At 43.1% G+C, this 26,069-nt stretch overlaps 1 protein-coding gene across 1 annotated transcript in view; it reads left to right on the top strand.

Annotated features, from left to right (window-relative positions):
- gpc3 (glypican 3) overlaps positions 1-26,069 on the top strand; it is a 113,693-nt gene that overhangs the window by 62,470 nt on the left and 25,154 nt on the right. Inside the window, exons 4-6 of the mRNA XM_084353577.1 lie at positions 11,688-11,833; positions 12,314-12,439; positions 17,468-17,579. Of these exons, the coding sequence (XP_084209703.1) occupies positions 11,688-11,833; positions 12,314-12,439; positions 17,468-17,579 (384 nt within the window). The remainder of the gene's footprint in view (positions 1-11,687; positions 11,834-12,313; positions 12,440-17,467; positions 17,580-26,069) is intronic.

The following is a 26,069-nucleotide window of genomic DNA, read 5'->3' as shown; positions in this document are numbered from 1 at the left end:
TGCAGGAAGTCCAGTCTGAGTCAGTCTGAAGGCTCACCAAACACAACACACTGCAGTGTTTACAGTTTATGAAACACATATCCTCATCCGTCTGGACAATTGTCAGATAAGCAGCAGAATTAAGGTAAAGTCACACATCTCTGTGGATATTTCCTCTGTCTCTAATTCAATGCAGTTGAAGCCTTGCAACTGATGAATTCAATCATGTATTTCCTGTTTTGGGGCAAACTCAATTATGTGTGAAGAGAACTGAAATCTGTGTTTCAAGATGGTGAAAGTTGCTTTTGGTACTACAGTCTCCCTCCGGCTGAGCTGAATGACTTCCTGCTGACTTCCTGAAACATGAATGGCGTGAAAATAATTAACTGATATCACTCTGGCTTTTTCCTTTTATTGGACCTAATGGCTTCCTATGCAAGTAGAAAGATAATAGTTGAGTTGATATGAGTAATTGTCATGCTTGTAAAGGGGTCTGTGTGCATCTTGTGCAATTCCTAGTGAAACTCCATTATAAATGAAGTGGAAACAGCCATGTGAGGTCACCAGTGTTGGGTAGTACACATAATTTGTGACATTCTTTTGAAAAAGTAATGCATTACTTTACTTCTTTACTCCCTGTAGAAAGTAATTCCTTACATTACTCATTACCTAACTTTTGCGTTTCTCCGTAACATCATCTGAGATGCATCGTCACATAATTGCCAGTTAAGAATATGAAGTTAACTCTTACTTATGCCCACATATCAGCCTTATCTTAACAAGGAGCACAAACACAAGATGTTTTATGATCTGTAATAACATATATGACATCCAGTATAATGACAGTCAGCCTAAACAGCACTCCACAGAAAAATGCTGTGCACTGTAGGCCATATAACAGCCGACGTCCCCATCTTGCTTTTTTGGAGCCAGAAGTGACCATGTTTGGACGAGAAGGTGGAGCTAAGTTGTTCAATATTAACTGGGATGCTAATTTTGGCAAGAGAAAAACAAAAAATGAGTGTTTTTCCATACAACCACAAGCTGATCAGGACATTTTAAGGCGACCAAAATTATTGAATATTAAACACCCCAAAGGAGGCTATGTCCACTTCCATCACAAGGTCTATGGTCACTCAATAGAAATAGTGATGCATTGGGTTTGTTTTTTTCCCACTGCCATCACCTTGTTTGGCACAATATTACACTACTAGACTAAACTGCTGCATCACACTTCCAGACTGTTTACAGCTTTTGCACTGCTCAATATTTATTTTTTATCCACATCACATCCCTTTTCGGTGCTCATTGCAGACCAGTCTGGCAGACAGCAACCTCTTTCACTCACGCTGTTCATGTTACAGAATACACTACCAGGCATATGTGTTCACAGGTAGTATGACCATAGCAAACCATCGCCAAATGATGGCAGTTAAGTATAGCGCCATCCAGCACTATCACTGTGCCAACACAGAGCTCCCTTTGAAATGGAAGAGGAAGATGAATTTAATTATGTCAAGTGCAAGCATCATGGTCAAACCCTGTCCCTCAGAAAACTACAGAGGACACGCAGAAATTGAAGAAATACCGCATTCTTGCAAAGTTAATTTCAGTTCTGAAGACTTTTATCTGCGGTCGAAGGTTAGCGATCCAGGCTGCAATTCTTCCAACAAAGAAGACATTACCTTGTAACAACACACAGCTACAACTGACCTACAGCATATTCTCTCCCCACATCCAAAGCGAGAATGCACCTTGGACTGAACTGAATCGAGACGGAGAAATAATAGCGAGGACAGCGAGGGAGGGAGGGAGAACAAGGTTGTATTTTTCAGGCTGCCAGACAGATTCTCTCAGCATGTCTCTCTGAAACTCGTCTCTCACTCCTCGGCAGCACTGACCCGTTATGTGTGGTTTCCACTGCAATAAAACAGTCAAGTTTGTTCGTAGCCCACATGTGAAGCGAGGGTGAAGTGCTCATGAAATATGAAGGCCCTTTTTCTCTCTGAGTTACAGAGCTTGATGTGCCTTTTGCTCCTGTATATCTGCTGAACTTTTCACTCTCACACCCCGAATCCCCACGGCGACCAGGTTTCCACTCAGAACCCATCATTTATTAACACACAGGTTGACCTCACTTACTCTACAGCGCGAGGGCGTGGCTGCATCCATGAACTGCTGACTTAGGGGAAAACGCTCTGTGTGTGTGTGTGTGTGTGAGAGAGAGATCCTTATCCAAAATTAAACAAGGCCTGTGTGGGTTTATTTAAGACTGCAGTTCCAGTCACTGCAGATGACTTTAGACTGTGTTTATGGCTCTGACTCTGGTTCCAGTATATGGGATTAAAGCTGCTATGGTCGTGTATTGTTCGGCACTGTGACAAGGTCGTGTGTGTGTGTCTGTGTGTGTGAGTGTTTGAATGTAATCTTGCAGAGACACTCCTTGCTCTGTGGTGTCATTGAAGGGACAGAGGCATCGTTTCCCTGTCTAATTTTGTCTCACAGAGGAGTCAACCAAAATTAGACAACACCTCAAATCACCTCCAGTAATAATTTGAGTGGATGAATTTAGGGATTAAAGGACCATTGCAGTGTTTTTTTCATATTTTAGCCAATTAACTATTAAAGGTGTAATATGTTAAAATTGGCATTCTCTTGAAGTCATAATTAAAAAAAATTGGGGGCAGCATATCAGAAGAATAACCGCTAACTGCTGCTTACTTTAACCACCAGTTAGCTAGCTAGTTAGCTCAGTTAGCAGTACATCTAGCAGTCCAGACTGGGAGCTCGAATTACAGGGAATGTATTAGTGTTTACACCGATAGCACAGGAGGTTTGGACCAGTATGGGTCGGGCTAGGTGTTTAACATGCTAACTTTAGTAGATGTCTCTGCAACACACATAATGTCATAATGTCAAAACTTTTATTTCTTCACATTATGTTGATACTTTTTGTAAATTCTTTAATGTTTTCAACTAAAATTCTTACATATTGCACCAACATTTCGAGGGAAGCAAGATTTCCCTAACTTTTCTGGTTATAAAGCAGGTCTAGGTGACCACAAAATGCTCAAGCAACAGAGAAATGCACACAGTCTGTATTCAGAAACTGTGTCATTAAACGTGCGTAACTTTGTGATGTCACAACTATTCAGTCACCGCCCTCTGCCACGCCCTCAGCACAGCTGCAGTTACAAAAACATCAACAGACCTGACATGGAAACATGGTGGGCTGTGCCTGCTCTGGCTTGTGAAGGCTGACCAATCAGAGCAGACTGGGTTTTTTTTGGAGGTGTGTCTTAAAGAGACAGACACTAAAAGACAGAGGGTGAATGGAGGTGTTTTTTCAACATTAAAGCATGTTAACATTTTCTAGTAGACATCCAAATAAAAGTATGAACCTGAATATGAGCAGAATTTGGGACCATTAATTTTCAATTATATCAAAGCCAGCTTACATTTCATTTAGTTATTTTGTTGTCACTTACATTATTGTTAAGAAGTAGGGAGATGGGAGCAATACGAAATACAATTATATGAAAAGAAGATTTTCACCTGCATGAAAGCAAAAATAAAAAAAGAATAACTCATGCAGTGTGGTGTTTTCATGTAATCATATAGATGCTTTTAAATTATTCAGATGGAATAAGGTTTCGTTTTCAGAAAAATGAGACAGTCCCACTGAAAATCGCTGCGGTCCATGTGCTGCTTACAGCCCATTCATCTTATACCCCATTAAGACAGACAGTGACATGGGTTATCGCTGCTCTATCTCAACGGGTCAATGTGCATCAGACAACCGCCTTTGACCCTCTCTCTGACATGGATTGAACGTCGATGCTCGACTCTGGTTACCAGGCATGCATGTATAGAAATATTGAATGATTTTGACAGATAAGAGTCATGTCATCGACTCCTCGACAACAAAAAGATAAAGAAAGAGAGAGAGAGAGAGATCGTGGAGGAAATAGAAAGCATGCACAAGTGGATGAGTGAGAGAAATCAAATGTGTGCACATAGGGAGGGAGAGAGGTGGACGCTTTCTTTGTAATTCTATGAATTAGCCTGTGATTGTATGTAACTGCATACAGCCTACAGTGACAACCAGATGTTGAGCTGTGACAGGTGTCTCACATGAAAAGGTCCAACATAGGTCAAATGCAGGTTCAGTAGATCCACATTACACAGTCTGCGGTTTGAATCAGTGTCCATGGGTCAGATACCTGGTGGGGGTGGGTTGGTGATGTCAGAGATGTTCAAATCATACGCAGAGTTCCTTTACATTATTTTACTTTGACTAACTAAGTAATAAGACCTAATGTAATAATCTTCAGTGAGAAATGGGATTTTGGAGCATTTTCAGGCCTTTAACAACAATTTAGTCTGTCGACTGTTGTCACATAATAAACACTGCTGACAAGTGTTGACCGACTAAATATATCGTCTAATGTATCTTGTTCAAATATCTTCTTTACTCCAAATTGATTATAAATTATGAATTGGCACACAAACTATGGTTTGTTTTGGCAAATCTTAAGCAGTAATATAAAGTGTTAGGGTTGTCGTGATTCCATTACCAGTATCAGAACTGCCTCTGATACTGCCTCAAATGCTTTATCGGGCATCAGCGAGTACGCCAGTCTATGCACCAATCTAATACCACGTAATTTATTTATTAGAAACAGGACCCTGCTGCTTCCCAGCAGCTCCTGTACACCTGTATCCAACTTTTACTGATGTGTGTAACCTCAAACTCAGCAAGACAGGGGAAATTTGCTTTAAAATAGTTTCACCAGGATAAAATACAGTTTTCTAGGAAATTGATTAAACAAGACAGGAGCCAACACAGCAAGTCACTCATTGCTGTTACTGGCAACTGTTTTAGAGCACCAGAGAAAAAAATGATTTCCAGTCGTGTAGTTTAACATCAGTCAGAGCTCGGAAAATGTCAGTAATTTGGGAATATTTTACACTCGAAAAACTACCAATGTGTAGAGTGGGCAAGGCTTTAGGTTTTTAAAGAAATTATAATTTATTCCTACATTTATTTGTTTATGCTCTTATTTATTTATGACTGAAAGTCAAACTGGATACATTTTTCATCCTATGTGTTTGTTTTGTTTATGTTATACAAAGTGTTTAACCTGTGTCAGGCCAGATAAGATGACATCAATCACATCACATCATTGGAGGGTTAGTAGTATACGAGGGATGCAAATTTATGGCAATTTCCTTAATTGAAAGTTGTCTGCCTTAACAATTGATTATTACTTAAATATTAATGATCAACACTTCATGAGAAAACTGTGTGACCACTCAAATGATCTACTTTCCATGCAAATTCAGAGTTGGCTACATTAGGACTTAAAGAGCAGATGAAGTAAACACCAAGTTACTTGAACGATCACACAAATAATGACTCCATTTTAACTGAAGAACGCTCATCTGCCGCGATCAAATAACAGGCCTCACAAAGTCCGACCAAATGGCAAAAATGTAATAATATCATTTAAAATATCATTTTAATTAAATACATTCTCTAAAACCATTATTGTGTATTTGTTTTAATATATTTTATTAGCAAGTATTCATGATGCTTAACAAGATACCTTTTGATGTATTTGTGCCCTGATCACAGTTTTAATCTGTTAACTTCTTAATGACAATTAATCTATTAATCATCAATCTTTAACATACCGTTAGTAGATGGCTATTTAAAAAATGATAATGATAATATTTATATATATATTTTAGTTGTTTAAAGCACTGGTATCAGATCGGTACTTGGTTTCAGCCAATAGGCAAGTTCAGGTGTCAGAATCTGTATCAGGAAAGAAAAAATGGTATCTGAGCGTGAAGTATACATTTATGTTTTGAGGGCTTGAAATTCTGTCTGCTTGTCTTTAAGGTGTGTTCGTGTGGCATTTGAGTGGAAACCTAAAGTAATCGTTCAATGATACTTAAATATTTTGCACACAACATAACGGATCCATGGAGTACTATGTCTTGTTTTGTGGTTTCACATGATGGTGAGAGCTGCAGCCGTTGTCTCTCACTTCATCTCCCCTCCGGCGAGAGTGCAGACCCTTGTTACTGAGGGTGACAAACGAACGGATCGACTCTATCTGAGAAAAAGAGTCCTCGAGGTGTGAGAGAGACGTCTCCTCTCACACTGCGGACTTGAAACATGTTACTCTGCTGGGGAGATGACCACTCATCGTCCGCCAGCCGCGCTCCTCGGCATGTTAACATTCATTTCCTCCATCCGGTGCAACTCCAGCGTGAATCAACCAATGTTCAGAGAGACGGAGAGGGCAGCCAAGAGCCCTGCAGCTCCAATCTATTCCCCTGTCAACTTCCCGCGTCTCTCCTGGAGTTTGATGTCATCCACCTCTACATCTCATCCTCAACATCCTTCTCTCTCTTTCATCCTCCTCCATTTATTTCTTTTCCTCTTGTTCTTACATGCTGCTGTGAGAGAAGATGCATGATTTATGAAGCTCTATTTTTACCGGTTACCGAGGAGAAAGAGAGGAGAGAAGAGCGGCGACAAAGAGAGGGGGAGAAAAAGAGGGAGTAGAATGGAGGGGAGAGTCTGAAGAGCGAGCCCAGGGGGAGAGAGGACAGGAGAGTGTGAAGGAGACATCCATCACCCCGCGACCCCTCGGCTTAAAATGAAGACGGGAAGTAGGTTGAGACAGAAATATGATGGATCTGACCAAGATTAGAGGGGATATACTGCAGAGAACAAGAGATGCATCTTCTTACACACTCAACACAGTTTGGTCATTAATTGCCAGTAACATTTTTTGTCAATAACACACTTTTCATCAGCTCTTTTTTGTTTTTCTTCCCCTTTGTGCGCAAAAATAGCTCAGACAGATCAGATCGCATGCAAACTGTTGCTTCACTGAGGAAACAAGAGCACTAATTAAATCTCTGCTCAAACACGGAGACTACTGCAGACACAGCAATCAGATGCTGCTTTAAAGCCATTTGAGCTCTCACACAGGCATTAAATCACATCAGTGAATGCTGTGATATATCATCAAAGCCTTTTGAAAGATATTATCATATTATTAACATATGTTTCATTTTAATTATAGAAGATAAATGGTGTTTTTTAAATTACTGTGTAAATTACATATTTATATGTACAGTTGTAAAGTTAGACTTAATGAGCAACACTGTAACTTTTTTGCAGAAAGATAGTTGATTGTTGAGTCTCTTTCCATCCGTCCATCGCGGGGGCTGGACCCAAGCTAACATAGGGTGGGTGGCTGGGTACGCCAGCCTCATGCCCAGATTGTCACCTTACAGTACCAATGAGAATCAAATACCAAATCGGGTCATGGTGTCAGACTACAACCATTAACCCAAATATAAAAATATGACATCACTGTACATTGTATCCTCATATATAACCAGTTTGTTCAATGTTGATGAAGGAATAGGAGCACATTTTGTAAAAGTACACTATTCTTGCCAGCAGTTAGATGAGACATTTGATACGTCCCTGTATGTTAAATACGTAGCCAGCAGCCAGTTAGCTTAGCTTTGCATAAAGACTGAAAACAGGGAAACAGCTAGCCTAGCAGCACTTCACAAGATAACTAAGTTTACTTGTTCTGTCTGGTTTAGTTTCATCCATACAGAAGCAGAAGTGTTACATTTATCGATCTTCTCGTCTAACTTTAGACAAATAAGCATTTTTACCTAAATGTCAGACTGTGGTTGTCATGTTTCATCATTATTTGTGTGCTATATATTCACTCATAACATGGTTACAAATCTCGCATTTTTGCATCCTTTGAACTAAATAGCCATTCATCAACTCGTCATTATCCTCATGAAATGTTTCCACTTCAGACTGGCACATCTGACTAACTCATCTGCATCAATGTCTATGACATCTAAAAGGCATCAAGCTTTAATATCTTTTCACGGCTCTGAATGCTTAAGGAACCTGAGGGAGAAGTGTAAAATATTTTTTCTTGACCTTGATGCACAAACAGCTAATACCTCATTTAGGTCAGCCTCTGATCTGCACAGATTACTCACTTACTTTAGAGATACTGTACCTGTATGTTTCAGTAATGACAATTATGAATTTACTCTGCCGGAGAACTCAGCCTTGAGCTATAAACAATTTATTATCTTTTTACAATATTTTGGGATTTGTTGATCTCATTAATGTGAAGACGAGATTCACGAACCCGTGGAGTTGCCTGAAACTCTTTGTGATTATGTTTTAACCACCTTTGATCGTTGTATCATTGTATTTCAGTGCTTCATATCCACAGTATATGGATCAATTGGGACACATATTTAATGCCTGTGTTGAGTAAAGATGAAAGAGGATGAGTTTGTATTAGAAATGGCAGTTAAAGGGGAATTTATATTTATATATATTGTAGGGTTATTTTTTGCTTTTATTTAAAACTCTAAACAACGTCAAAAATCAGACATTTGTACTCGTCACTCTATTCAGTTTGTTGTTCTGGGTTAATGTAGAAACATGGTGGGGGAAAACTTGGTGGACGATTCTTAGTTTCAGATGCTTAAACACTAATGACACATAATTATTAATAATTATAATTAATTAAATCAATTTCTGCCAATAGAGCTCCCGAAATCCTACATGTTGGACCTTTAAGAAAAAGAAAAAAAAATACAAATAGTGTAATTCTGATCATTAAATAAATTGACTATATTTCACAGTCACAGGAGTTGCTGAGCTAAAAGGCTGGCTGCACACTTCACACCTCCCACTGCCCAAGCCTGCTCTAACACCTAAACAGCATGTTGATATAGTAAGCTAAAAGTAATCATGTATAATAAATAGTGGTTGGAGCCCCTGTGACATCACCCATTGGTTTTTGAACTACCATTTGAAGCTTCGAGTTTAGCCAGAAGTGACCATATTTGGTTGAGAGGATAGAGGTGAGGAGGATATCTCAAGTGGATCTGACTGAGAACCTTGTCAATCACAAGGTAGCCACACCAGAAACCATACCCTGCTTTATCTTTTATTTTACTCTAAATGGGACCATAATTTATGAAATGCTGTGATGAAGAACACTTGAAACCAGCGATTGAGACCATGAACTCATTAGGAAAATGTTCACTGAGGTCATAAATAAGGCTTCACATTCCAGACCCAGAGGCTTCATCCAGTGTCTATTAAGTTGTACTTGAGTTCAGCTGTCGGGTAACATCGGACAAGAAAGGTTGGGAACAGCTGTTTTAACTGACTCAAAATATGCACAATATTGATTCATATCTCAGAATTGTTTGTCTTAGTAAATCAATAGTTCAAGACATTTCCAAACAATATCCACCACATCAAACTGGAAGATATTGTTGCATCATATTCCTCATTTCTCCAGCCCAGACAGAACAGTATCTGTTTGGATATATATCCATGATAGCTGTCTGCTTTGACTTTACTTTTGACATATAGTGAGACATTTTTACTTAACTGGGAGAACTTGAAAGGGCTTCAGCTGAAATGGGATGTCTGTGTGTGTGCATTACACCAAAGTCAGTTCCTATGCTGGTGACAAGGATGCAGGGAGAAGGAGGAGGAGGACGAGGAGGAGGAGGAGGAGGAGGAGGAGGAGGAGGAGGAGGAGGAGATGAGCTGAGTGCTGACTCAGTCTCTCCCCTGAGCCTGGACTCCCCTCGAACACAAACATTACTCACCAAATATTCTCCAATATGTTGTTACAGCTGTGCATGGCACCCTGCCACCTGACAACACAGATAGTATCATCTCTCCTCCTGAAACTGTTTGCTTATTAAGAACTCCTCCTGATCAAGATTAATGTGTAATCCTGATCATACATTAGACTGTCAGGATCCACGTGAATCACCATTGATTTGTTTGGAGTTTACCTTTACACCATGTTTGCACAAGCACAGTGCCACATGGAACCTGAGACGCAGGTGTGCAAGTGGATTGTGAGATCTGTGTGTGTGTGTGTGTGTGTGTGTGTGTGTGTGTGTGTGTGTGTGTGTGTGTGTGTGTGTTGTATTACTGGCCGTCAGCACCCCTCTCTGTCAGTGTTGCTGGCTGTTCGGTGCAGATAAAAGTGTGCAGATATTTCGCAGCTCTCACGCTGAGGCAGCCTTTATCTGCAGACTCTCCTGTTGGTTGTGTTAGTCCAGCCCTGGGTGATATTAATACCCCACTAATGAGCCCCTTCCTTGAAGAATCCGGAAACAATCGTCGGGAAGGCGGGGGGGAGGCGGGGGGGAGGCGAGGCGGCGGCTGCGCTGAATCAGTCTTTCCCTTGTGCCACAACTCCCCTACGGCTTCCCGGGAACGCACAAACAAAAAGAGGAACGCAGCTCCAATCACATTAATCATGGCCTGTGGGAGCACCGGCACTCGCTGCAGGCGCAGGAGAACGAGAGAATTACACGAGAGGAAGATGTGGAGGGAGAGAATGGGGTGGCAGAGACAATGGGCTGTGTGTCTGTGATTGTGTGTGTATGTATGTGTAATTTTTCCCAAGTACACGGTAGGGGAGTATTAGTAGAGATGGCCAGCCAGGGATGCTGGGCATTAGTGAATGCCTGGTGCAAGAGAACTCAACCATCTGTGACTATCAGGAAGGGTGTGTGTGTGTGTGTGTGTGTGTGTGTGTGTGTGTGTGTGTGTGTGCGCATGTGTGTGTGTGTATCCTTGGATGACAAGGCTGTATTGATTAACCCTGATGATTCTGTCTCACAGCAGATCAGCATTTCTGTGTCAGCATGCATGCAATAAACAGGTGTGTGTGTCTGTGTGTGTGTGTGTGTGTGTGTATGTGTGTGTGTGTGTCTGTATATCGTGTGTGCATATTATGTAGGAGTGCGTGTTCATCATGTTAATGGGCTTAAGGTGCATTCTGTTCAAAAGAGTAATTGCGTGAAATGATTCCCTTTTTGTTTATGCAGGGGATTTGGCGTGTGTGTGTGCGCGCATGCAGATGTGTGTGTATTTGTGTGTATGTGGCCTCGGCCGCCACCAGATGAAGATGTCCAGCTCCTCTGTATCTGGTCACATCAGTATTCAGCAGCAGTGGTGCCAGCCTATTCACTTAAAGGGGAGCTGGGCACAATTAGCTGTTAACATTACATGGCAGAATTAAGCCTCGGCCTGTATCCCCGGGGGAAATTAAACCACCGGCAAATCATTAAACCACAAGCTAAACATTACCAGCCATTTGCATTTTTATTGCACCTGAAAAGAATGTGCCAGGTCCATTATCTCTGAGAGACAGAGAGGGACTTCTTATTTATTATTGTTATGCCGTCCCATGTGGAAACACAATGGCGTTATACGGGGGAAAGGAGCTGCAAACGAGAGGCCTTATATTCACGCTCGCGTTTTTTGGAGTGTTATGATTACAAATTCGAACAAGGCGGAAACGGCTGGCACAGGGTACAATGACTTGTTTGTTATGCAAATCCCCGCGCTTTCATCCCTCCCAAAAATAAACAAACCCAAACAGATGACAATTTGCGGAGGGGCTCAGCTGAGTGCGGCCGGCGGCTTGGCTGTTGACAGGTTCTTACCGTCTGCACTGTCACTGCTGTTAGGAGTTTGAATAAACAGGTTTGAAACAGGCAATGAAACATAAGTGGGGTGAAAAGGTTCGGCCAGCTGAATTCACTCACTTGATCCTGATGTCTCATTTTCTCCCCTGTCTCCTCTGCAGGTGAGCGGGATGTGTGGAAGCACTCCTCCTGCCCGTGCCGCTCGCTCGGTCAGATCTCCTCCTCCCCAGCCTCCCGCTGCCTCTTCAGCCCTCAACGCCCAGCTCTTGTCCTCGGACTCTGATGAGACTCTGGCCGGCCTCCGCAGGTGAGGAAATCAGGACTGAGACCCCCACCAGCTGATAAAGCAGCACTCGCTCTGCAACAAAATATGTCAGGTGTACAGATATTGTCCCTGATACTGGGGACAGATTTCCTCCTGTTTCTTTTTGGCACTCAGTCCTTCTCCACTCTAGTGTTTTTAACACCCCCGATGCAATAACAGGCTTAAATGAACAGTGTAATAATGCCCAGCGGGGCTGCTGGCCTCAGCAGCACAATGGCCAGATTAATGTCAATTAGGAATAGAGACACTGCTTATTTTTGCCTCTTTTACTCTCCTTCTCAAGGGGGGTCTCATTGACTTGCTCTCACTCTCATCAAGCTAAATCCCCTCTCTTATTCTATCTCTGCCTGTTTCTCTCACTGCAGGACAGTTTATCTCTCTGCTCTCCTCCCTGCTGATGTGTTCCAGTCATATTTAGATTATTTCACCCTCTGTTTCATTTCCTGTCTTTGCATATTTCAGGGAGTTCATATCCAACCTGAGGGGCTTCAGCTCCTTCTACAGTGGTCTTGGAGAGGCGCTGTGCAGCCGCGAGCCTGCTCCAGCAAACCACTCCCTCTGCTGGAACGGGCAGGAGATGACAGACAGGTGAGTCAGGCTCTCATTTGCCACTAAAACACACAACGAGCCCCGCAGTAAATGCACCTGCAGACAGACTTGCACTCCAGCACAGCCTGCAGGACGCTCCCGCTCTGGTTTATCAGCTTTATAAATGATCATTTATACAAATAGTCTGCTCTGATTCTTGAGTTTCCAGCACATCTTGGAGAGTGTAGGTGAGTTGAAGGGTAAGTTTGCTCAGAGCTGATGAGCTTCACATGAGGGCCCCCCCCTCTCCCACCGAGTGTGAGTGTAAATCTTGACTTTGGCTCTATGGGATGTTATTAATGTCAGGCGTGCTGTCACCTTCTTCTCGCTTAGTTAATTGCTGTTTCGATCGTTCTCTCCTCCTTCATCCAACATCTTCCGTGCACCCTGCAGAACCTCATTTGGTTTCCGCAATATTTCACTTCACCCCTGTCCATTGGCTCCACACATCATAACTTCTTCCCATCCGCCCGGTGCTGCCAGCCAGCCCCAATTTCAATTTGGCTTAGATAGTTATAGATATCATTCTTTTTTTTCTTTTCTGCTTTGTAAATTATGTGTAGAATTTAATCAATGCGGAGGCACACATCTCAGACGTGGAGGTTAATGTTCTACCTCTTGCTCCCGAGGAGGACGGAGAATAAATTCAGAGCTTTCTCAAACTGCTGGAAGAGAGTCCATCACGAAAATAGAAAAGAACCTCAATCTGTAGAGGAGACATCAGGTTGGCATGGGGGCAAAGCTGTCCTGAGGGGATGATTACAAGCTGGACCAAACAGCGCGATAGGAAGGTGCAGCGAGGCTGGAAAGGAGACGAAATGATGGAGAGATTACAATGTCTCCCGGCAAGCAATTCTCTGTGTCATCTGCGAGGGCATATGTCTGCGAATTTACCCCGGGTACATTTTCACTCTGAGATTTGTTCTGGATCAGCTTCCATTATCCTCTCAGATAGGACCTTTTCCAGAGCCAAACCTGGCATTCATTCTCATATTGTCTCATGCAGATAAATTTAGATTGGATGGGTGTGGGAGGGGGGGGGGCTGGAGGGGTTGGGTACTGAATGTCTCCGATACTTGAGAAGTGATCTTTGGAGCTAAATTAGGGTCTTTTTATCAGGCATGTTTACCATCCCACCTGGAGCCGAGATCAGAAGAGCAGCACTTTTCACCACATCAAAGAGCGTTGCAGCGATTACTGTGATAACAGATGTGATGCCGTGTCGGCTCCAAACATTACGTTTCTATTACTCTTTTGGATTTAATGACAGTGTAAACTCGTGCATGTGTGATAAGTGTTGAAAGATAAGATGCTGTGTCAACTGCGAGCATTACATTTAGGGACTGTAAATAAATGGGGGAGAGGAAGTCAGCAAAGAGGTAAGAGATATTGTAATTGTCTTTTGGTTCAAGGGTAGTCTTGGGATGGTTCATAAAGGTGACCTTTGCAATATGCAAATGACAACAGTTTCGTCTCTTGATAAGGTTTTTATTAATGTGTATTTTTCAGGATTTACACACCAATCAACATCAGTATTAATGTGCCAGTGTTAACCAAAAGGCTAATTTTCAAGTGTTGTCCCCTGGTCAGATGTGAAATTAGCCATTAAAACATAGCTAGCTATCAAGATGAATCTTGTTGATGTTAATGCTAGCAGCTCTGTAAGGCTGCGCAGCTTTGCCTTGAGCTAAATGCTTTTTTTACCGCAAATAACATCAGTATAATGCTGCCGCATGCTAGCGTATCAGACGCAACAGCAGCCTGGTGGGATACACGACGGGCAATGTAATAACATTACAGTAACAATTCTTTACTGTCCCTGTTTCATGGCGGTAGATCTCGTCCTCTACTCGGAGGGCAAGGAGCTTCCGGACCTTGTTGTCTTCCCAGTTTGCAGACATTTTCAGTTGCTTTTCTACTTTTTGAGTCAGCACACACAACATGCTATCAACACGTCATACCCCCGTCCCATATCACCAGCTGTGTGAAGGGGGTATTAGTTTAGCATGCTAGATTTTAATTGTTTTGCTTATTAGCACTGAACATAAAGTGCAACTGGAAGGTCATCACTTTGGTATTCAGTGAGATTTTAATGTTGGTCTGAAGGTGTCAGAGAAAAAGTTAAGGGATCACCAAAGCGATGACAATTTGTCCTGAATGTCTTTAGTTTTTTTCATGACAGTCACTTTATTAGTTATTCATTGTGAGCCTCGTGGTGGCACCAGAGTCAGTAGCGTGCATCATCTGCGCACTGTTGATATCTACACTTTCATGGCAATCCATCCTATTGTAGTTGATGTGTTTCAGTCTGGACCAAAGAGGTAGATTGGCCTCCCCATAGCCAAGCCCCTGGCATGGCTTTGTTTTTTTTTGTCTTCTAAGTCAAGACAAGGGTTCAAAGAAAACATTATTAGCCCTGGAGAAGAAAAGTTATTAGGTCTCACCACCCTAATAATTTCCCTACAGTCCCTTACAGCTCTTTGTACGATACCATCTAAATTTGATTCTGTTATTCTCAACATGACATTCAGCCAGAGGAAGTGTACCAACAGTAACAACCACACTGTTTACACACCGAGGGACTGCGAGTGTGACCGGGTGGTGTGAAAAGCGTCAGACTCCATTATGTATCCCTTCAACACCTGGACTCCCTCGTCTCTTCTCCTTTTGTTGTTTATTCTGATGTGAGAGGCGCCTCATTCACACTGGACCTCATAGCATGGTAATTGGTGTTGGATTAGATTAGGTTATCACCGGAGTTAACGGATCTGATCGGCTCTTATAGCTGCAAACAATAACACGGAAACTATCAGATAAGAAGCTGAGAGCTGACAACTGAGACTATCAGCAGCGAGAAACCGTTTTAACGGTGAAACGCGCTGAATTATGTCTCTGACTGGCATCCATCACATGAAACACTAACCTGCCTCGGCTCCTTATCTTCACTCCAAATCTCCCTCCCCTGATCCTCCCTCCCCGACCCATATTTTCTCTTTTCCTCGCCTAAATGGATCACACATCTCTCTCCATTATTAATGTGATAATTAGCAGCAGAGAGGGGGTGAGATCATGGCTAATAAGAAGAATAAATAACTGGGGAAATGTAATTTGAGTTTAATGAAAAGTCAGACTTCGGGGAGAAGACAGATGAATGGAGACAGCAGGTGAAAGGTGTGAGTGTGCGTGCTGGGTGTGTGTGTGTGTGTGTGTGTGTGTGTGTGTGTGTGTGTGTGTGTGTGTGTGTGTGTGTGTGTGTGTGTGTGTGTGTGTGTGTGTGTGTGTGTGTGTTCACAGAGATGAGAACAGAGTATGACCTCATGCTTTACACACACAATGTCACTCACACACATATATTTCTCAAGGCCCTTTTCCCTGTTTCCAACCTTTTCTCATTTCCCCCCGCTCCGGCCCATTTCTCCTTCGTCTTCCCAACATTTGCGGCAATATAGCAGATGACATTTACGCTGAGATACGACCCCTGCCCCCACCACCGTTCATATCACTGTGGTGCCCGGGCGAAGATATGTTGTCAGTCCTGACTCTAGTTTATCCAGACAGGCTTGTGGGAGTGAGGTAGTCTCCTCGGAAGGGGTTAATTCCTGGCACTGCCAAGAGCGGAGCAACACCTGCAGGAAAGTTTGAGACTCACCAGCTCCTCCTCCTGATAACATACAACAGAGTCAACAGAGCCGTGTTTCCTCAGTTAACACAGAGACATGTAAGCACCTGCCTGTAGGCTGATTGTGGAGCCTAAATATACTCGCGCCGCTAAAGCAGGACAAGAGTACATCTCTGCTAATGTCCTCTCATTAAGAGCAGATATGATTAAAAGCCACTAATTGGCCAGTTTAATGTGCGTGGAATTAATTATCAGGCAGACTTTGTGTAATGGTTAAAGTCCTTTGAGGATGTTTTTTGACTCATGGTGTGTCCATGAGTTACATTTTATTTTTATGCCTCAGGCTGAGTACGTTTTAGAGCTGCAGTGATTTATCTGAATTGATTAGTTGTCAACGATTAAATGAACGGCCAGCTGTGTTGATAGATTAAACAGTAAGTGTAACTTTTCAAACTCAGAAATGTTTACATTTCCAATATTAATGAGGTAATAATACAAACTCAGACATATTTATTTTTTCCATAACCAGATAAACAAGCTGTTCTGAGAGGAGAATAGGCCCCAGAACACTGTTTGATACTAGAAACGTGGCAGGGTCCGCCACATATAAACAAAGTAAATTGTGTTGTCTTTTAGGGTCAGTTGGTTTATTCAGTTTATGCGGTCATGAAAACAAAGAGAGTTTGTTTTGTCATTGAAGATCATTCTCTTCTGATTAAAATGTCTTCCCCAAAACTACATAGTGCACCTTTAATTTTGTAAATGTTAGCTTTCTGAATTTGAATTGTGCACCTTTAAATGTGAATTTGTTCATGTCTCTTTACTTCTCTATGACAGCAAAGTGACTGTCTTTGGATGGTGGACGAAACAAGATATTTGAGAAAGCCATTTGGAAACCCTGATCAACATTTTTCACAATTTTCTGACATTTTATAGACCAAACAACTATTCAGATTAATTGACCATGAAAATAATCTTTAGTTGCAGCCCTGGTACGTATCCCACTAAAGGCTGATGCTGAAACATTTTAGTCATAAATTGTGTCTTTCTAAGAAGTATGCAGTCCCCAGAGGTTTTATTAGAAATATAAAAAAATATCTTCAAACGTTACTGTGTCCTGTTTAAATTTATAGGCGTAATGTCTTCAACGAGGGAGAAGTTAGTCCTTCTGTTAGAGTCGAGTTACAAATGGTCTTTCCAGCTCTGCAGCTCTGCCCCTAAACTAAAAACCAGAAGAGCTGTCATTCACCTCATCAACACTAGATGGTGATAAACACCTTGTCTGGAGTGCCGGAGCGATGGTCAGCTCATCATGTCTTCCCCTCATGTTGAGGTCTTTAAATAATGAATATCCTCCGAACAGCCTTAAAAATGAGTACTGATTTCATGTTTCCTTCCTGTGCTGTCAGGTTCGCTGGACCCGGCCTGAAACGGTCGCACCCTGGCTCCGAGTCCCGAAGCAACAAGCCCCCTGAGCCGGTCATCAGCCAGATCATAGACAAACTCAAGCACATCAACCAGGTGAGCTGCGTGTATGTGCCATCCAGGTTTATGTAATTTCGTCCCTGTGAGTTCTTGTGTTTAAGTTAACACTTTCAATAAGCAGCTCTCTGTGCACACAAGTGTCCCTCTCCTCTGTGGAGGCCTGAGGGTTTACCTTACCCATTAGCTCTGCCTCTCTGGTCACAATTGGACATTGATCTCCGAACTGCTGCAGGCCTCGCTCTGCAGCACCTGTGGGGGTCAGCACAGGACAGGTTAAGATGTGAAATGAAGATGCTCTGTGCTGTGTTCAAGGTGATGTCAGCGCCTTGCTCTTTGTAAACACAGCAAAACAGGAAACTTCTGATCAGACATTTTGTTTTGTGTCTCATCTGCTCAAAAGAGACAAAAAAAAATCTCATTAGACACAATCTGACCAGGCGAGGACACATGTTCTGAGGGTGATGGGGGTTGTTGTGACGGACGGGAATTATGTCCTCCGTCCACAGTAAGCCCCAGCTGTCATCAAGGCCCAAGCCCCCATTTTCGGCGCTCCAGTCGCCATGGAAACCACCTTTTGGAGTGGGCTGACAGAGTGCAGAGATGCTTGCATGTAGCCTCAAAGTCAGCCTCTGCCGGTGGATGTATCAGCCCACAGATCTGTCTGTGTTTCCTGGTTCCTGGTGGTTGCACTTGTAGCTGTCAACACTTCGGATTGACCAACTTCCACCTCCCCCTACACACACACACACACACACACACACACACCATCTTCCAGCTGAAAAGTCTATGTGCGTGTGTGTTTTTTGTCTGCATGTATATGGGTTTGAGCCTCGGAGTGTTTCAGGCCTGTCACGGTGGATTACAATCCTTTTCTCCTGTTTAAACAACCTGGGAGATCCGAGCAGCGGCTGTGGACCTTCCTCCGCTCCCCCTCTGACAACCAGAGACCCTCAAGAAAAATACCGTGGGTTGTGGTTGGAGGCGCTGTAATTTTCTCAATTGCTTTTGCTGTATTACCTCATTCGCGCTCAGTCCTGCTGAAAGGGAGAGGAGCAATACTTGAACAGGAGTGTGAGGTGTTTCCTTAACCCTCTTCCCTCTTCAAAATCCCTCCAATGATTCATCCTAGATTTGACTCTAAATGTTTTATGGAGGTTTAAAAGATAATTTCACTATATAAAAACACGGCTCTTACTTTTGATAGTTTTGGCCATCTTTGCTCCTCTTTAGGAAACCACTTTCCTGCCAACGTCGCTAAAACAAAGGGCAAGGAGCTTATCCAAACCGCTTTATTCTGTGGTAAAACCAAAAGTGAGTGTAAATGTCTCCCTGCACAGGAAAGCTGCAGATGATAACATCTTTGGTTTGTACGTTTGGTCAAAGTTGAACCAGGACAGATAAATTGGGCCAACCCGGAAGTTTGCTTAAAATCTGTTCGATAGTCTGACGTGTGTGTTTCTTGCCCTTTCTGGCGACTTTTCAGCAGCTTTGCTACATTCCCAGAACTCAGCAGGTTAACTTGTTAAGTATGATGTTATAACACAAATAGGAACGATGGCCAAGAATTCAAACATAAACTCGAGTTGTAATAAACCGGAATCATCGTTTAATCCTAAAAACACAGGACATGTACTCTCATGCACTCTAATGTAATAAGCCTTTCAAAACTTCCTGCTCTGACGGGAACACACATTTGTATCCATATGATTACAAGCAGAGCTGCTGCTGCAGTGCAGACTGTTTACCATGTGGATCGGGTTCCTGATAGGCTTTTGATGAGATTTTGCGAGAAAATGCAGTTTGGTGAAATGACTGAGCTCATTCAGACAATCCCTCAGAAACATGGAAGCAATGTGTGTGTTCGTCCGGTGTGTGTGATCAGATCAGATGCTCCCAGTAACCTAACACTCATCCCTCATTGGCTCCCTCGTTGCACGGATGACGTGGTACACATGTGGACATTTATGAGCTTTTGATTCTGTTTACATTAACGCCTGATATTTGCGAAGACTGGCGATGCACATGTGAGCTTTTAATCCTATATCTGATGACCTTACAGCCGAGAAAAGCACATTTCTGCTTGAACTCCGACTTCCCTTTAGATCTCGACATCAATGGGCTGGATAAACATCTGACAAAAGACTGACTGCCCTTGATTGCATATTTCATGTGCAGTAAAAGTTTGTATGGCTCATAGCCATTCCTGCAGAAGTCAGATTACACAAATATTTTTACTATAAATCATCACTATACTGGGGTGCACAGAATAACAGGAACGCCTCACAATATGATGCAATATAATACAATAGTCCTGCAATAAAAACACCCTGTGTGGAGTTCACAAAATAAAGGTTTTCCTGTGCCTGAGAGCGCTCACTCAACTTCACTTCTGAGGTTTCTGTTTACGGTGTTTATGTATCAGTTTTCATCATACTGTAAGCTGTCCCTGATATTTTGTTCAACCACTTGTATATCCATTTTGAAATTTGTAAACATCTTAGAAACAAACATAATGTTTCCACGCTAATGTAAGAACAAGACTGAGACTCTACAGCCATGCTAGCAGCTTTGTGAGGCTGCACTTAGGCACAGCTAAATGCTAATGTCAGCATCCTAACATGCTAAGCAGGCACAGTGTTTATCATGTTACCATCTTAGTTTAGCATGTTAGCCCGTGTGACCTAATGAGTGCACTGTATGGCAGACTTTATGGTAAGTTGGTGCTTATCATCATCAGCAATTATAATATTAAAATGTTCACCATCTTATTTTTAAGCATTTTAAGCTAATATTTGCTAATTAGCACTGAACACAAAGTATAGCTGAAGCTGATGGATACACTGAATTTTTTTACCTGATGGGGGTATTAGGTGAAATGATAATGGATCACCAAAGTTATTACAATACATCCTAAGGGGAACAAGAACAGGTTTACAAAATGTTACATAAATTCATCCAATAATTGTTGAATTATTTCACTAAAACAAAAAAAGTCAACCTGGTACGAGAGTTAAAGGCAGAGGATCACCAACTATAGTATGAGTCATCCTCTGAGGACCATGAATGATCCCAGTGTCTTTTCTGGACGTTGTATAGACGTTTATATATCGTTTATCGACTAATTCTGGCTGTCAGTGGATGTCCAGATCATAGCCAGTATGAACGCCTATTCTCAACTAATTCTGGATGTCAGTGGATGTCTAGATTATGGCCTGACTATTGGCATGACCAGGCCATGATCTGGACGTCCATTGACAGCCAGAATTAGTCGATAAATGACGTTGAGAAAAGACGTCCAGTCAGGCCATAATCTGGACGTCCACTGACAGCCAGAATTAGCTGATAAACGATATATAAATGTCTATACAATGTCCAGAAAAGACGTATAAAAAACTTTCATTCTGGCTCCCAAGAGGACGTCTTTTAGACGTCTTGGATGTCCATAAATGATGTCTAAAAGACGTGATCTAGACCACTCTTTGCTCACTGGGATGATGAAGAGTCGGGGTATAACTAAAGTTATTAGTTTACATCATTTGGATCCATGAGTAAATTCCATCTCGTAAATGTAGAATGTTTTTATTGGATCAGTGGAAATTTTAAGTCATTGTTTTTTATCCTCAGGGCACCATGAATCTCTACACAAAGTGTCATTGCAATCCATCCAATATTTGAAGTATCAAAGTGATGTACAGACTGACTGACATAGCTATCCATAGAGCCAAGCGTGGCTTAAACATACAGTATCTGCCGCTTGAGTCGACTGATGTAAGGCAGAACCCTTAACTTGTTTTAAAATCCCTCTAAACGTTTATTGACTACACACAGTATTTCATGGTCCTCGCTGCTCTGAGCCGGCATGTTGTAAACAACCTCTGAAGGCACTGGAGAAAGTGATGTTGTTTAGTTAAAAGCACTTTTACAAGGTCTCCGCCTCCGAGCCTGTTGAAAGACCACCAGCTCTGGATGTTGCAGGGCTAAAAGCAAATGGACTAATTAACCGTCTGATACGAGAGAGCAGGCCACAACTCACAGATAATTACTTTCATCTGCCCTGTTTATATGTGACGTGTATGAGGAGAGGCCAACAATGAGATAGTATGTGTAATGTTCCTGGAAGTGAACCAGGAGAGTGCCACGCTGATTAAAAACTGCGCTATTTCAGTCTTGTGATGTCGTCCCAGTGTTTGAGCATCATGTACGCTATGTTCAGAACTGCAGACTGAAGAATGTGGACATTATTGTCCTTTATGTGCATTCAGCTCTACATTCGGGACACGGGTCACTCACATACGGGTCTTTACAAGTCCTACGAGGCTCTTTTATCCTGCACACGTTTTCCATTTGAATGAACATTATTCTCCTTTGGCTCAAACGGTGAACACAATCAATGGTTCTTCCAGCTTGTCCTGACCCACTTTCTAACCAAGAATCAGTCCCAGCCCACAGCATGCGAGACTATGTCATAAAATATAGGGGCTACACTCTCCAACAGTGAGGGGAACATGGGACCCCTCCAAAGAATCCACTTCCTTCCAACTTTAATCCCCCCGATGTTTCATTCCTCCGCTCCTAAGTGCTCCGTGACGATGGCCCTGTGAAATGCAGCTACGCGGCGGAAATGTGTCATTTCTCACGTTGTCAGTGTTGATCAGAGTATCAGCAGATACAGGGACAGTCTGGCAGGGAGACTCCTGCCTTTGTGCCTCTGTGAAGCTAAACTAAACACCATAAGGAAAAAAAATCTCTGAGCCGGTCGCCTCAGCTTATAAAACAACGTTTTCTCACGCCTAAAGCAGCTGATGTCATGACTGAGCTATAGCCAAGTTTAAAGTGAACTGTGCACTATAAATGGATGAAGAGAAATGGCTTTCTCCTTCGGTTATTGCTTCTCGACTTGGACTCTTTAAACAGAGCGGGACTGTGAGGAGCCATGGACATTTTTGTGCATGCTTACACCGTGTTACAAATTCCAGTGTGAGGTCCTGTCTGTGTGCGGTGCCCTGTGTATGTTAAAGCTGATAAAGACGAGCGTACATCAACATGTCAGACAAGTCTCTTGAAGGAAACATGTTGTGCCCATTTTCAGGTTCATTATTTTATTTCGGTATATCACAAGAACAGGTTTACATACAGAACAGTTTTCTCTGTCTGAGATGCTTTGTTTTAGCTCCTGTCTCTTTAAGGCCCTCCTCTGCTCTGATTGGTCAGCTCACACGCGCCTGAGCCAGCATCGTTGGCTCTGTCGTGTATCCAGCTTCCGGTTAGCGTCACTTCTACCGTGAATATAGGCACAAATAACGCAAATGTGTGACATGGTGACATAGTGATGTCAGGAAGTCACAGAATTAAAGGCGGGACTACTGACGAGGTGTTTCAGGAGGCGTGTTTTCTGTGGGAGAGAGGAGCTTCTGTTGGTGCGGGCTTTAGGCTTTTTAACTTTCGAGACCTTATACATGCACAAGAAGCTTTATAACACACTGAAGGAAAGGAAAAAAATTAAAGCGCATAAAACTGCTTTAATGAGAACTTCGCTGTAACACCGCATTAATGCTTTCATTGTGTAAAAATCTGGCCAAGTTCGTTCCCTCGCGGAGAGAGATATCTGGAGTCAGCGCTCCCAAATTAGAACATATTATTTTGGTGATGTGTTCTTGTTCTGAGGAGATGAGTTTGTTTTTCAGAACATCTGTTTAACTTCCCAGCATATCGGGTTTCTCCTCTGAACGACTAATCTCACAGGAGATGGTTGAGCTAGTGGCAAAATAGAGCAATTATGTGATTGGTCTTTGATTACAGAGCATTTCCCACTCATTTGTCAGATGAGTTTGCCATTTGGAGGGTCAGGCCTCCTGGGATTATTCTGACAGCCTCTTCTTGGCTACATGACACCCTTTGGAGAAGATACACTTGGAATACCACCAATATGAAAGACATCTTTGTTGAAGATTTTTATGAATCCCTTTCGGCTAGATACAATTATTTCATCTTCAACTGTTAAAATTGCTCTGTCACTTAGAGAATAACATCTCCATGTTGCGTGCCAAAGCTTTTGTTCAAATGTTTCAGCTTTTACTCTCTTTCTCTCCCTGTTCGTTGCCTTTCTTTCCGTCTCTCCAGCTGTGCTGAGTTGTGTGTGACAGACTCCAGCTCTGTCGCCCTTCCCTCCTCCTTCTCCCCCTCTCCTAAACCTCTCGATCCCCCTCCTCCTCCTCCTCGTCTCCTCCAGCTTCCCAGTCTAATTGAAGCCAGAACCTGGGAAAATCCTGCAGGTAGGACAGGAATCCAGGGTGGAAAATAAACCAGATCCCGAGCGCCACAAATTCCATCACGCAGTCTCACTTCCTCCGAGCCACCAGAGCCTGGGCAGCATGCGCTCAACACCTTGTGCGAGCTTGTGCAGAATATACTCTTTAATATGTAACTCACACACACACACTTGAGCGCGGACAGTTTTTACAGTGCACGCTCGCAGCAGTTAATCTTGCACACACATAATTAGGAATATAACTACAGCAGATACTGTTCCAGCTCATATACAGCTGCGACAGCAGCATTCAAGTGGCTATAAAATAAATAAAACACTTGAAATACTCTTTGAATAAATACGGTGTGATGTGTTGTAATTACAGTAGAGATGAAATGGAAGCTGCTTCATGACAAGGCCAGCGTGCGGTGGCCTTTTCCTACAGGGTGTGCTTACAATCAGACTAATAGACACCATGGGTGTCAGACTAGGCTTGCTGTTTTGTAAACTTACACTTGCTAACCTGGCCATTATGCCCGCTCCAGTCAAAGAGGCTGTCTTCTGTTTGATGTTATTTACTGAGGGTTTTTGAAGCGTTATTTAATATACCCCCTCAGGCACCTCGTCCTCTCGCCTTCCTCGTTTTTATGTGTGTGAAGTATGACTGCTCTGGAAGCGGAGGAGGAAGGAGGGCTGTTACGCCGCTGTATTTGTGAGCGGGGATAAGCCATGAGGGTTCTTTAAACGAAGTGTGACACCTGGTGTAAACCTCTGAGGAGCTGCAGGGCGTTTGTATCCCTGTTAGGACGCCACACATGCTATCCTTTCGCTTTCCGGAGACTTCTGACTGCATGGTAGGTTTAGGATCTGAGGAGTTGTGAGGAGTTATGGTTCCTTAACTTAAGGAATCCAAGTAACAGATACACCACCCACCTCCACACACACACCCCTCTCCCACCACGGCTTTCTCCCCTGCTGACTGGGAGGTCAGACAGAGCATGTGAGGGCCCTTTTCCTCCCAATTAGTCTCCCTGCTAATGAGGCCCAACCATCCCTTCTACCACTGCCACCCATTCCTCCATACCGCCATACCTCCACCTCTCCCTCCTTCTCCACTTCCCCCCCACCATCAGCCCTGAGGCCTGAGCCGGGGTCACCTCTCTCTACCCACTCCGCCCCTTTGCTCCCACACCACTGCCACCCCACTGGGTATAATTATCACGCAGCCGGCTTATAAAAACCCTGCTGCACAAGCCAGGCAGCCAGCTCGGCGAGCAGGAACCACAGCGCGCACACACACACACACACACACACACACACTGTTTTTACCTGTGTGTGCGCTGTGGGCTTCTCATGCCCTGAATTGAATATTTCTTTGAGCTGTCAGGGAGCAGAGACATGAACAGCTGAGTCTTCCTGCTGCTGTCTCTGATCTGATCCACACATCCTGGGCTTGTTGTCACTGGGCACGGTCACGTGTTGCTGTGTAACAGGATCCCCCCCGCTCCAAAGAGGTCAGGGGTCACACTTCCTGTTTCCTGTCTCTGCTAGGTCATCAGAGGGTCTCCCTGTAAGGGTCAGGGACCCTCCTCTGTTCCTCCTCTGCCTTTTGTTTGGGGCAGCGGTGCTCTGGGGGGTACAGCGGAGCTGAGGCTCCTCTCTGGACCTGTCAACGTGTTAGCGCTCGCTAACTTTATCATCCTCTCTGCTGCCTCCATGCCTTTTCATCTTGACAGAAACATTTACCTTGTGAGTTTTTCTCCCTTTTTTTCTTCTACATCTCCCTCTTTGCCCCCACTTTGCTATTTTCTCTCACTATCCAAGCCATTATCTGTGTTTCTGTTTGCTACAACCCAACCTAGCCAGCAGCAGAGCAGCTGGTTGAAGTCCAGCCAAGTGTCCGCCGGCTGCTATAGGTGTAATCATGGGACAAGCAGGGACGGTCTGCTGATGTCAAAACTTAGGGCTTCTTAGGCACACATGACTCTGGGAACCACCGCGATAACGTGTAAAGCAGACAAGCAGCAGACAAAAAGAGATTGTCTGAGGGGCGTAATCTGATTTAGCAACCAGTGGCCTGTGCAGGAATGAGACTTTTTAAACTATCAAACCCCATGCCGCAAATCAGGCATATTGTAGGCACAGACAAGTCGAGATTTTCATTCGGTTAGCCTCAAAAAAGATTGGAAATTGCTGTCATACCAGATACCAGAGGGACTTAACCCTGTGTATTCATGCCTAGCCTTGATCAGAGAAGACACAAGGGTTTGTTCTTCTGG

Source organism: Pagrus pagrus (genome assembly GCF_965226575.1).
Source record: "Pagrus pagrus genome assembly, chromosome: 5".
Lineage (NCBI taxonomy): Eukaryota > Metazoa > Chordata > Actinopteri > Spariformes > Sparidae > Pagrus > Pagrus pagrus.
Note: the sequence above shows the minus strand (reverse complement) of the source record. Positions and strands in the feature narration are given on the sequence as shown.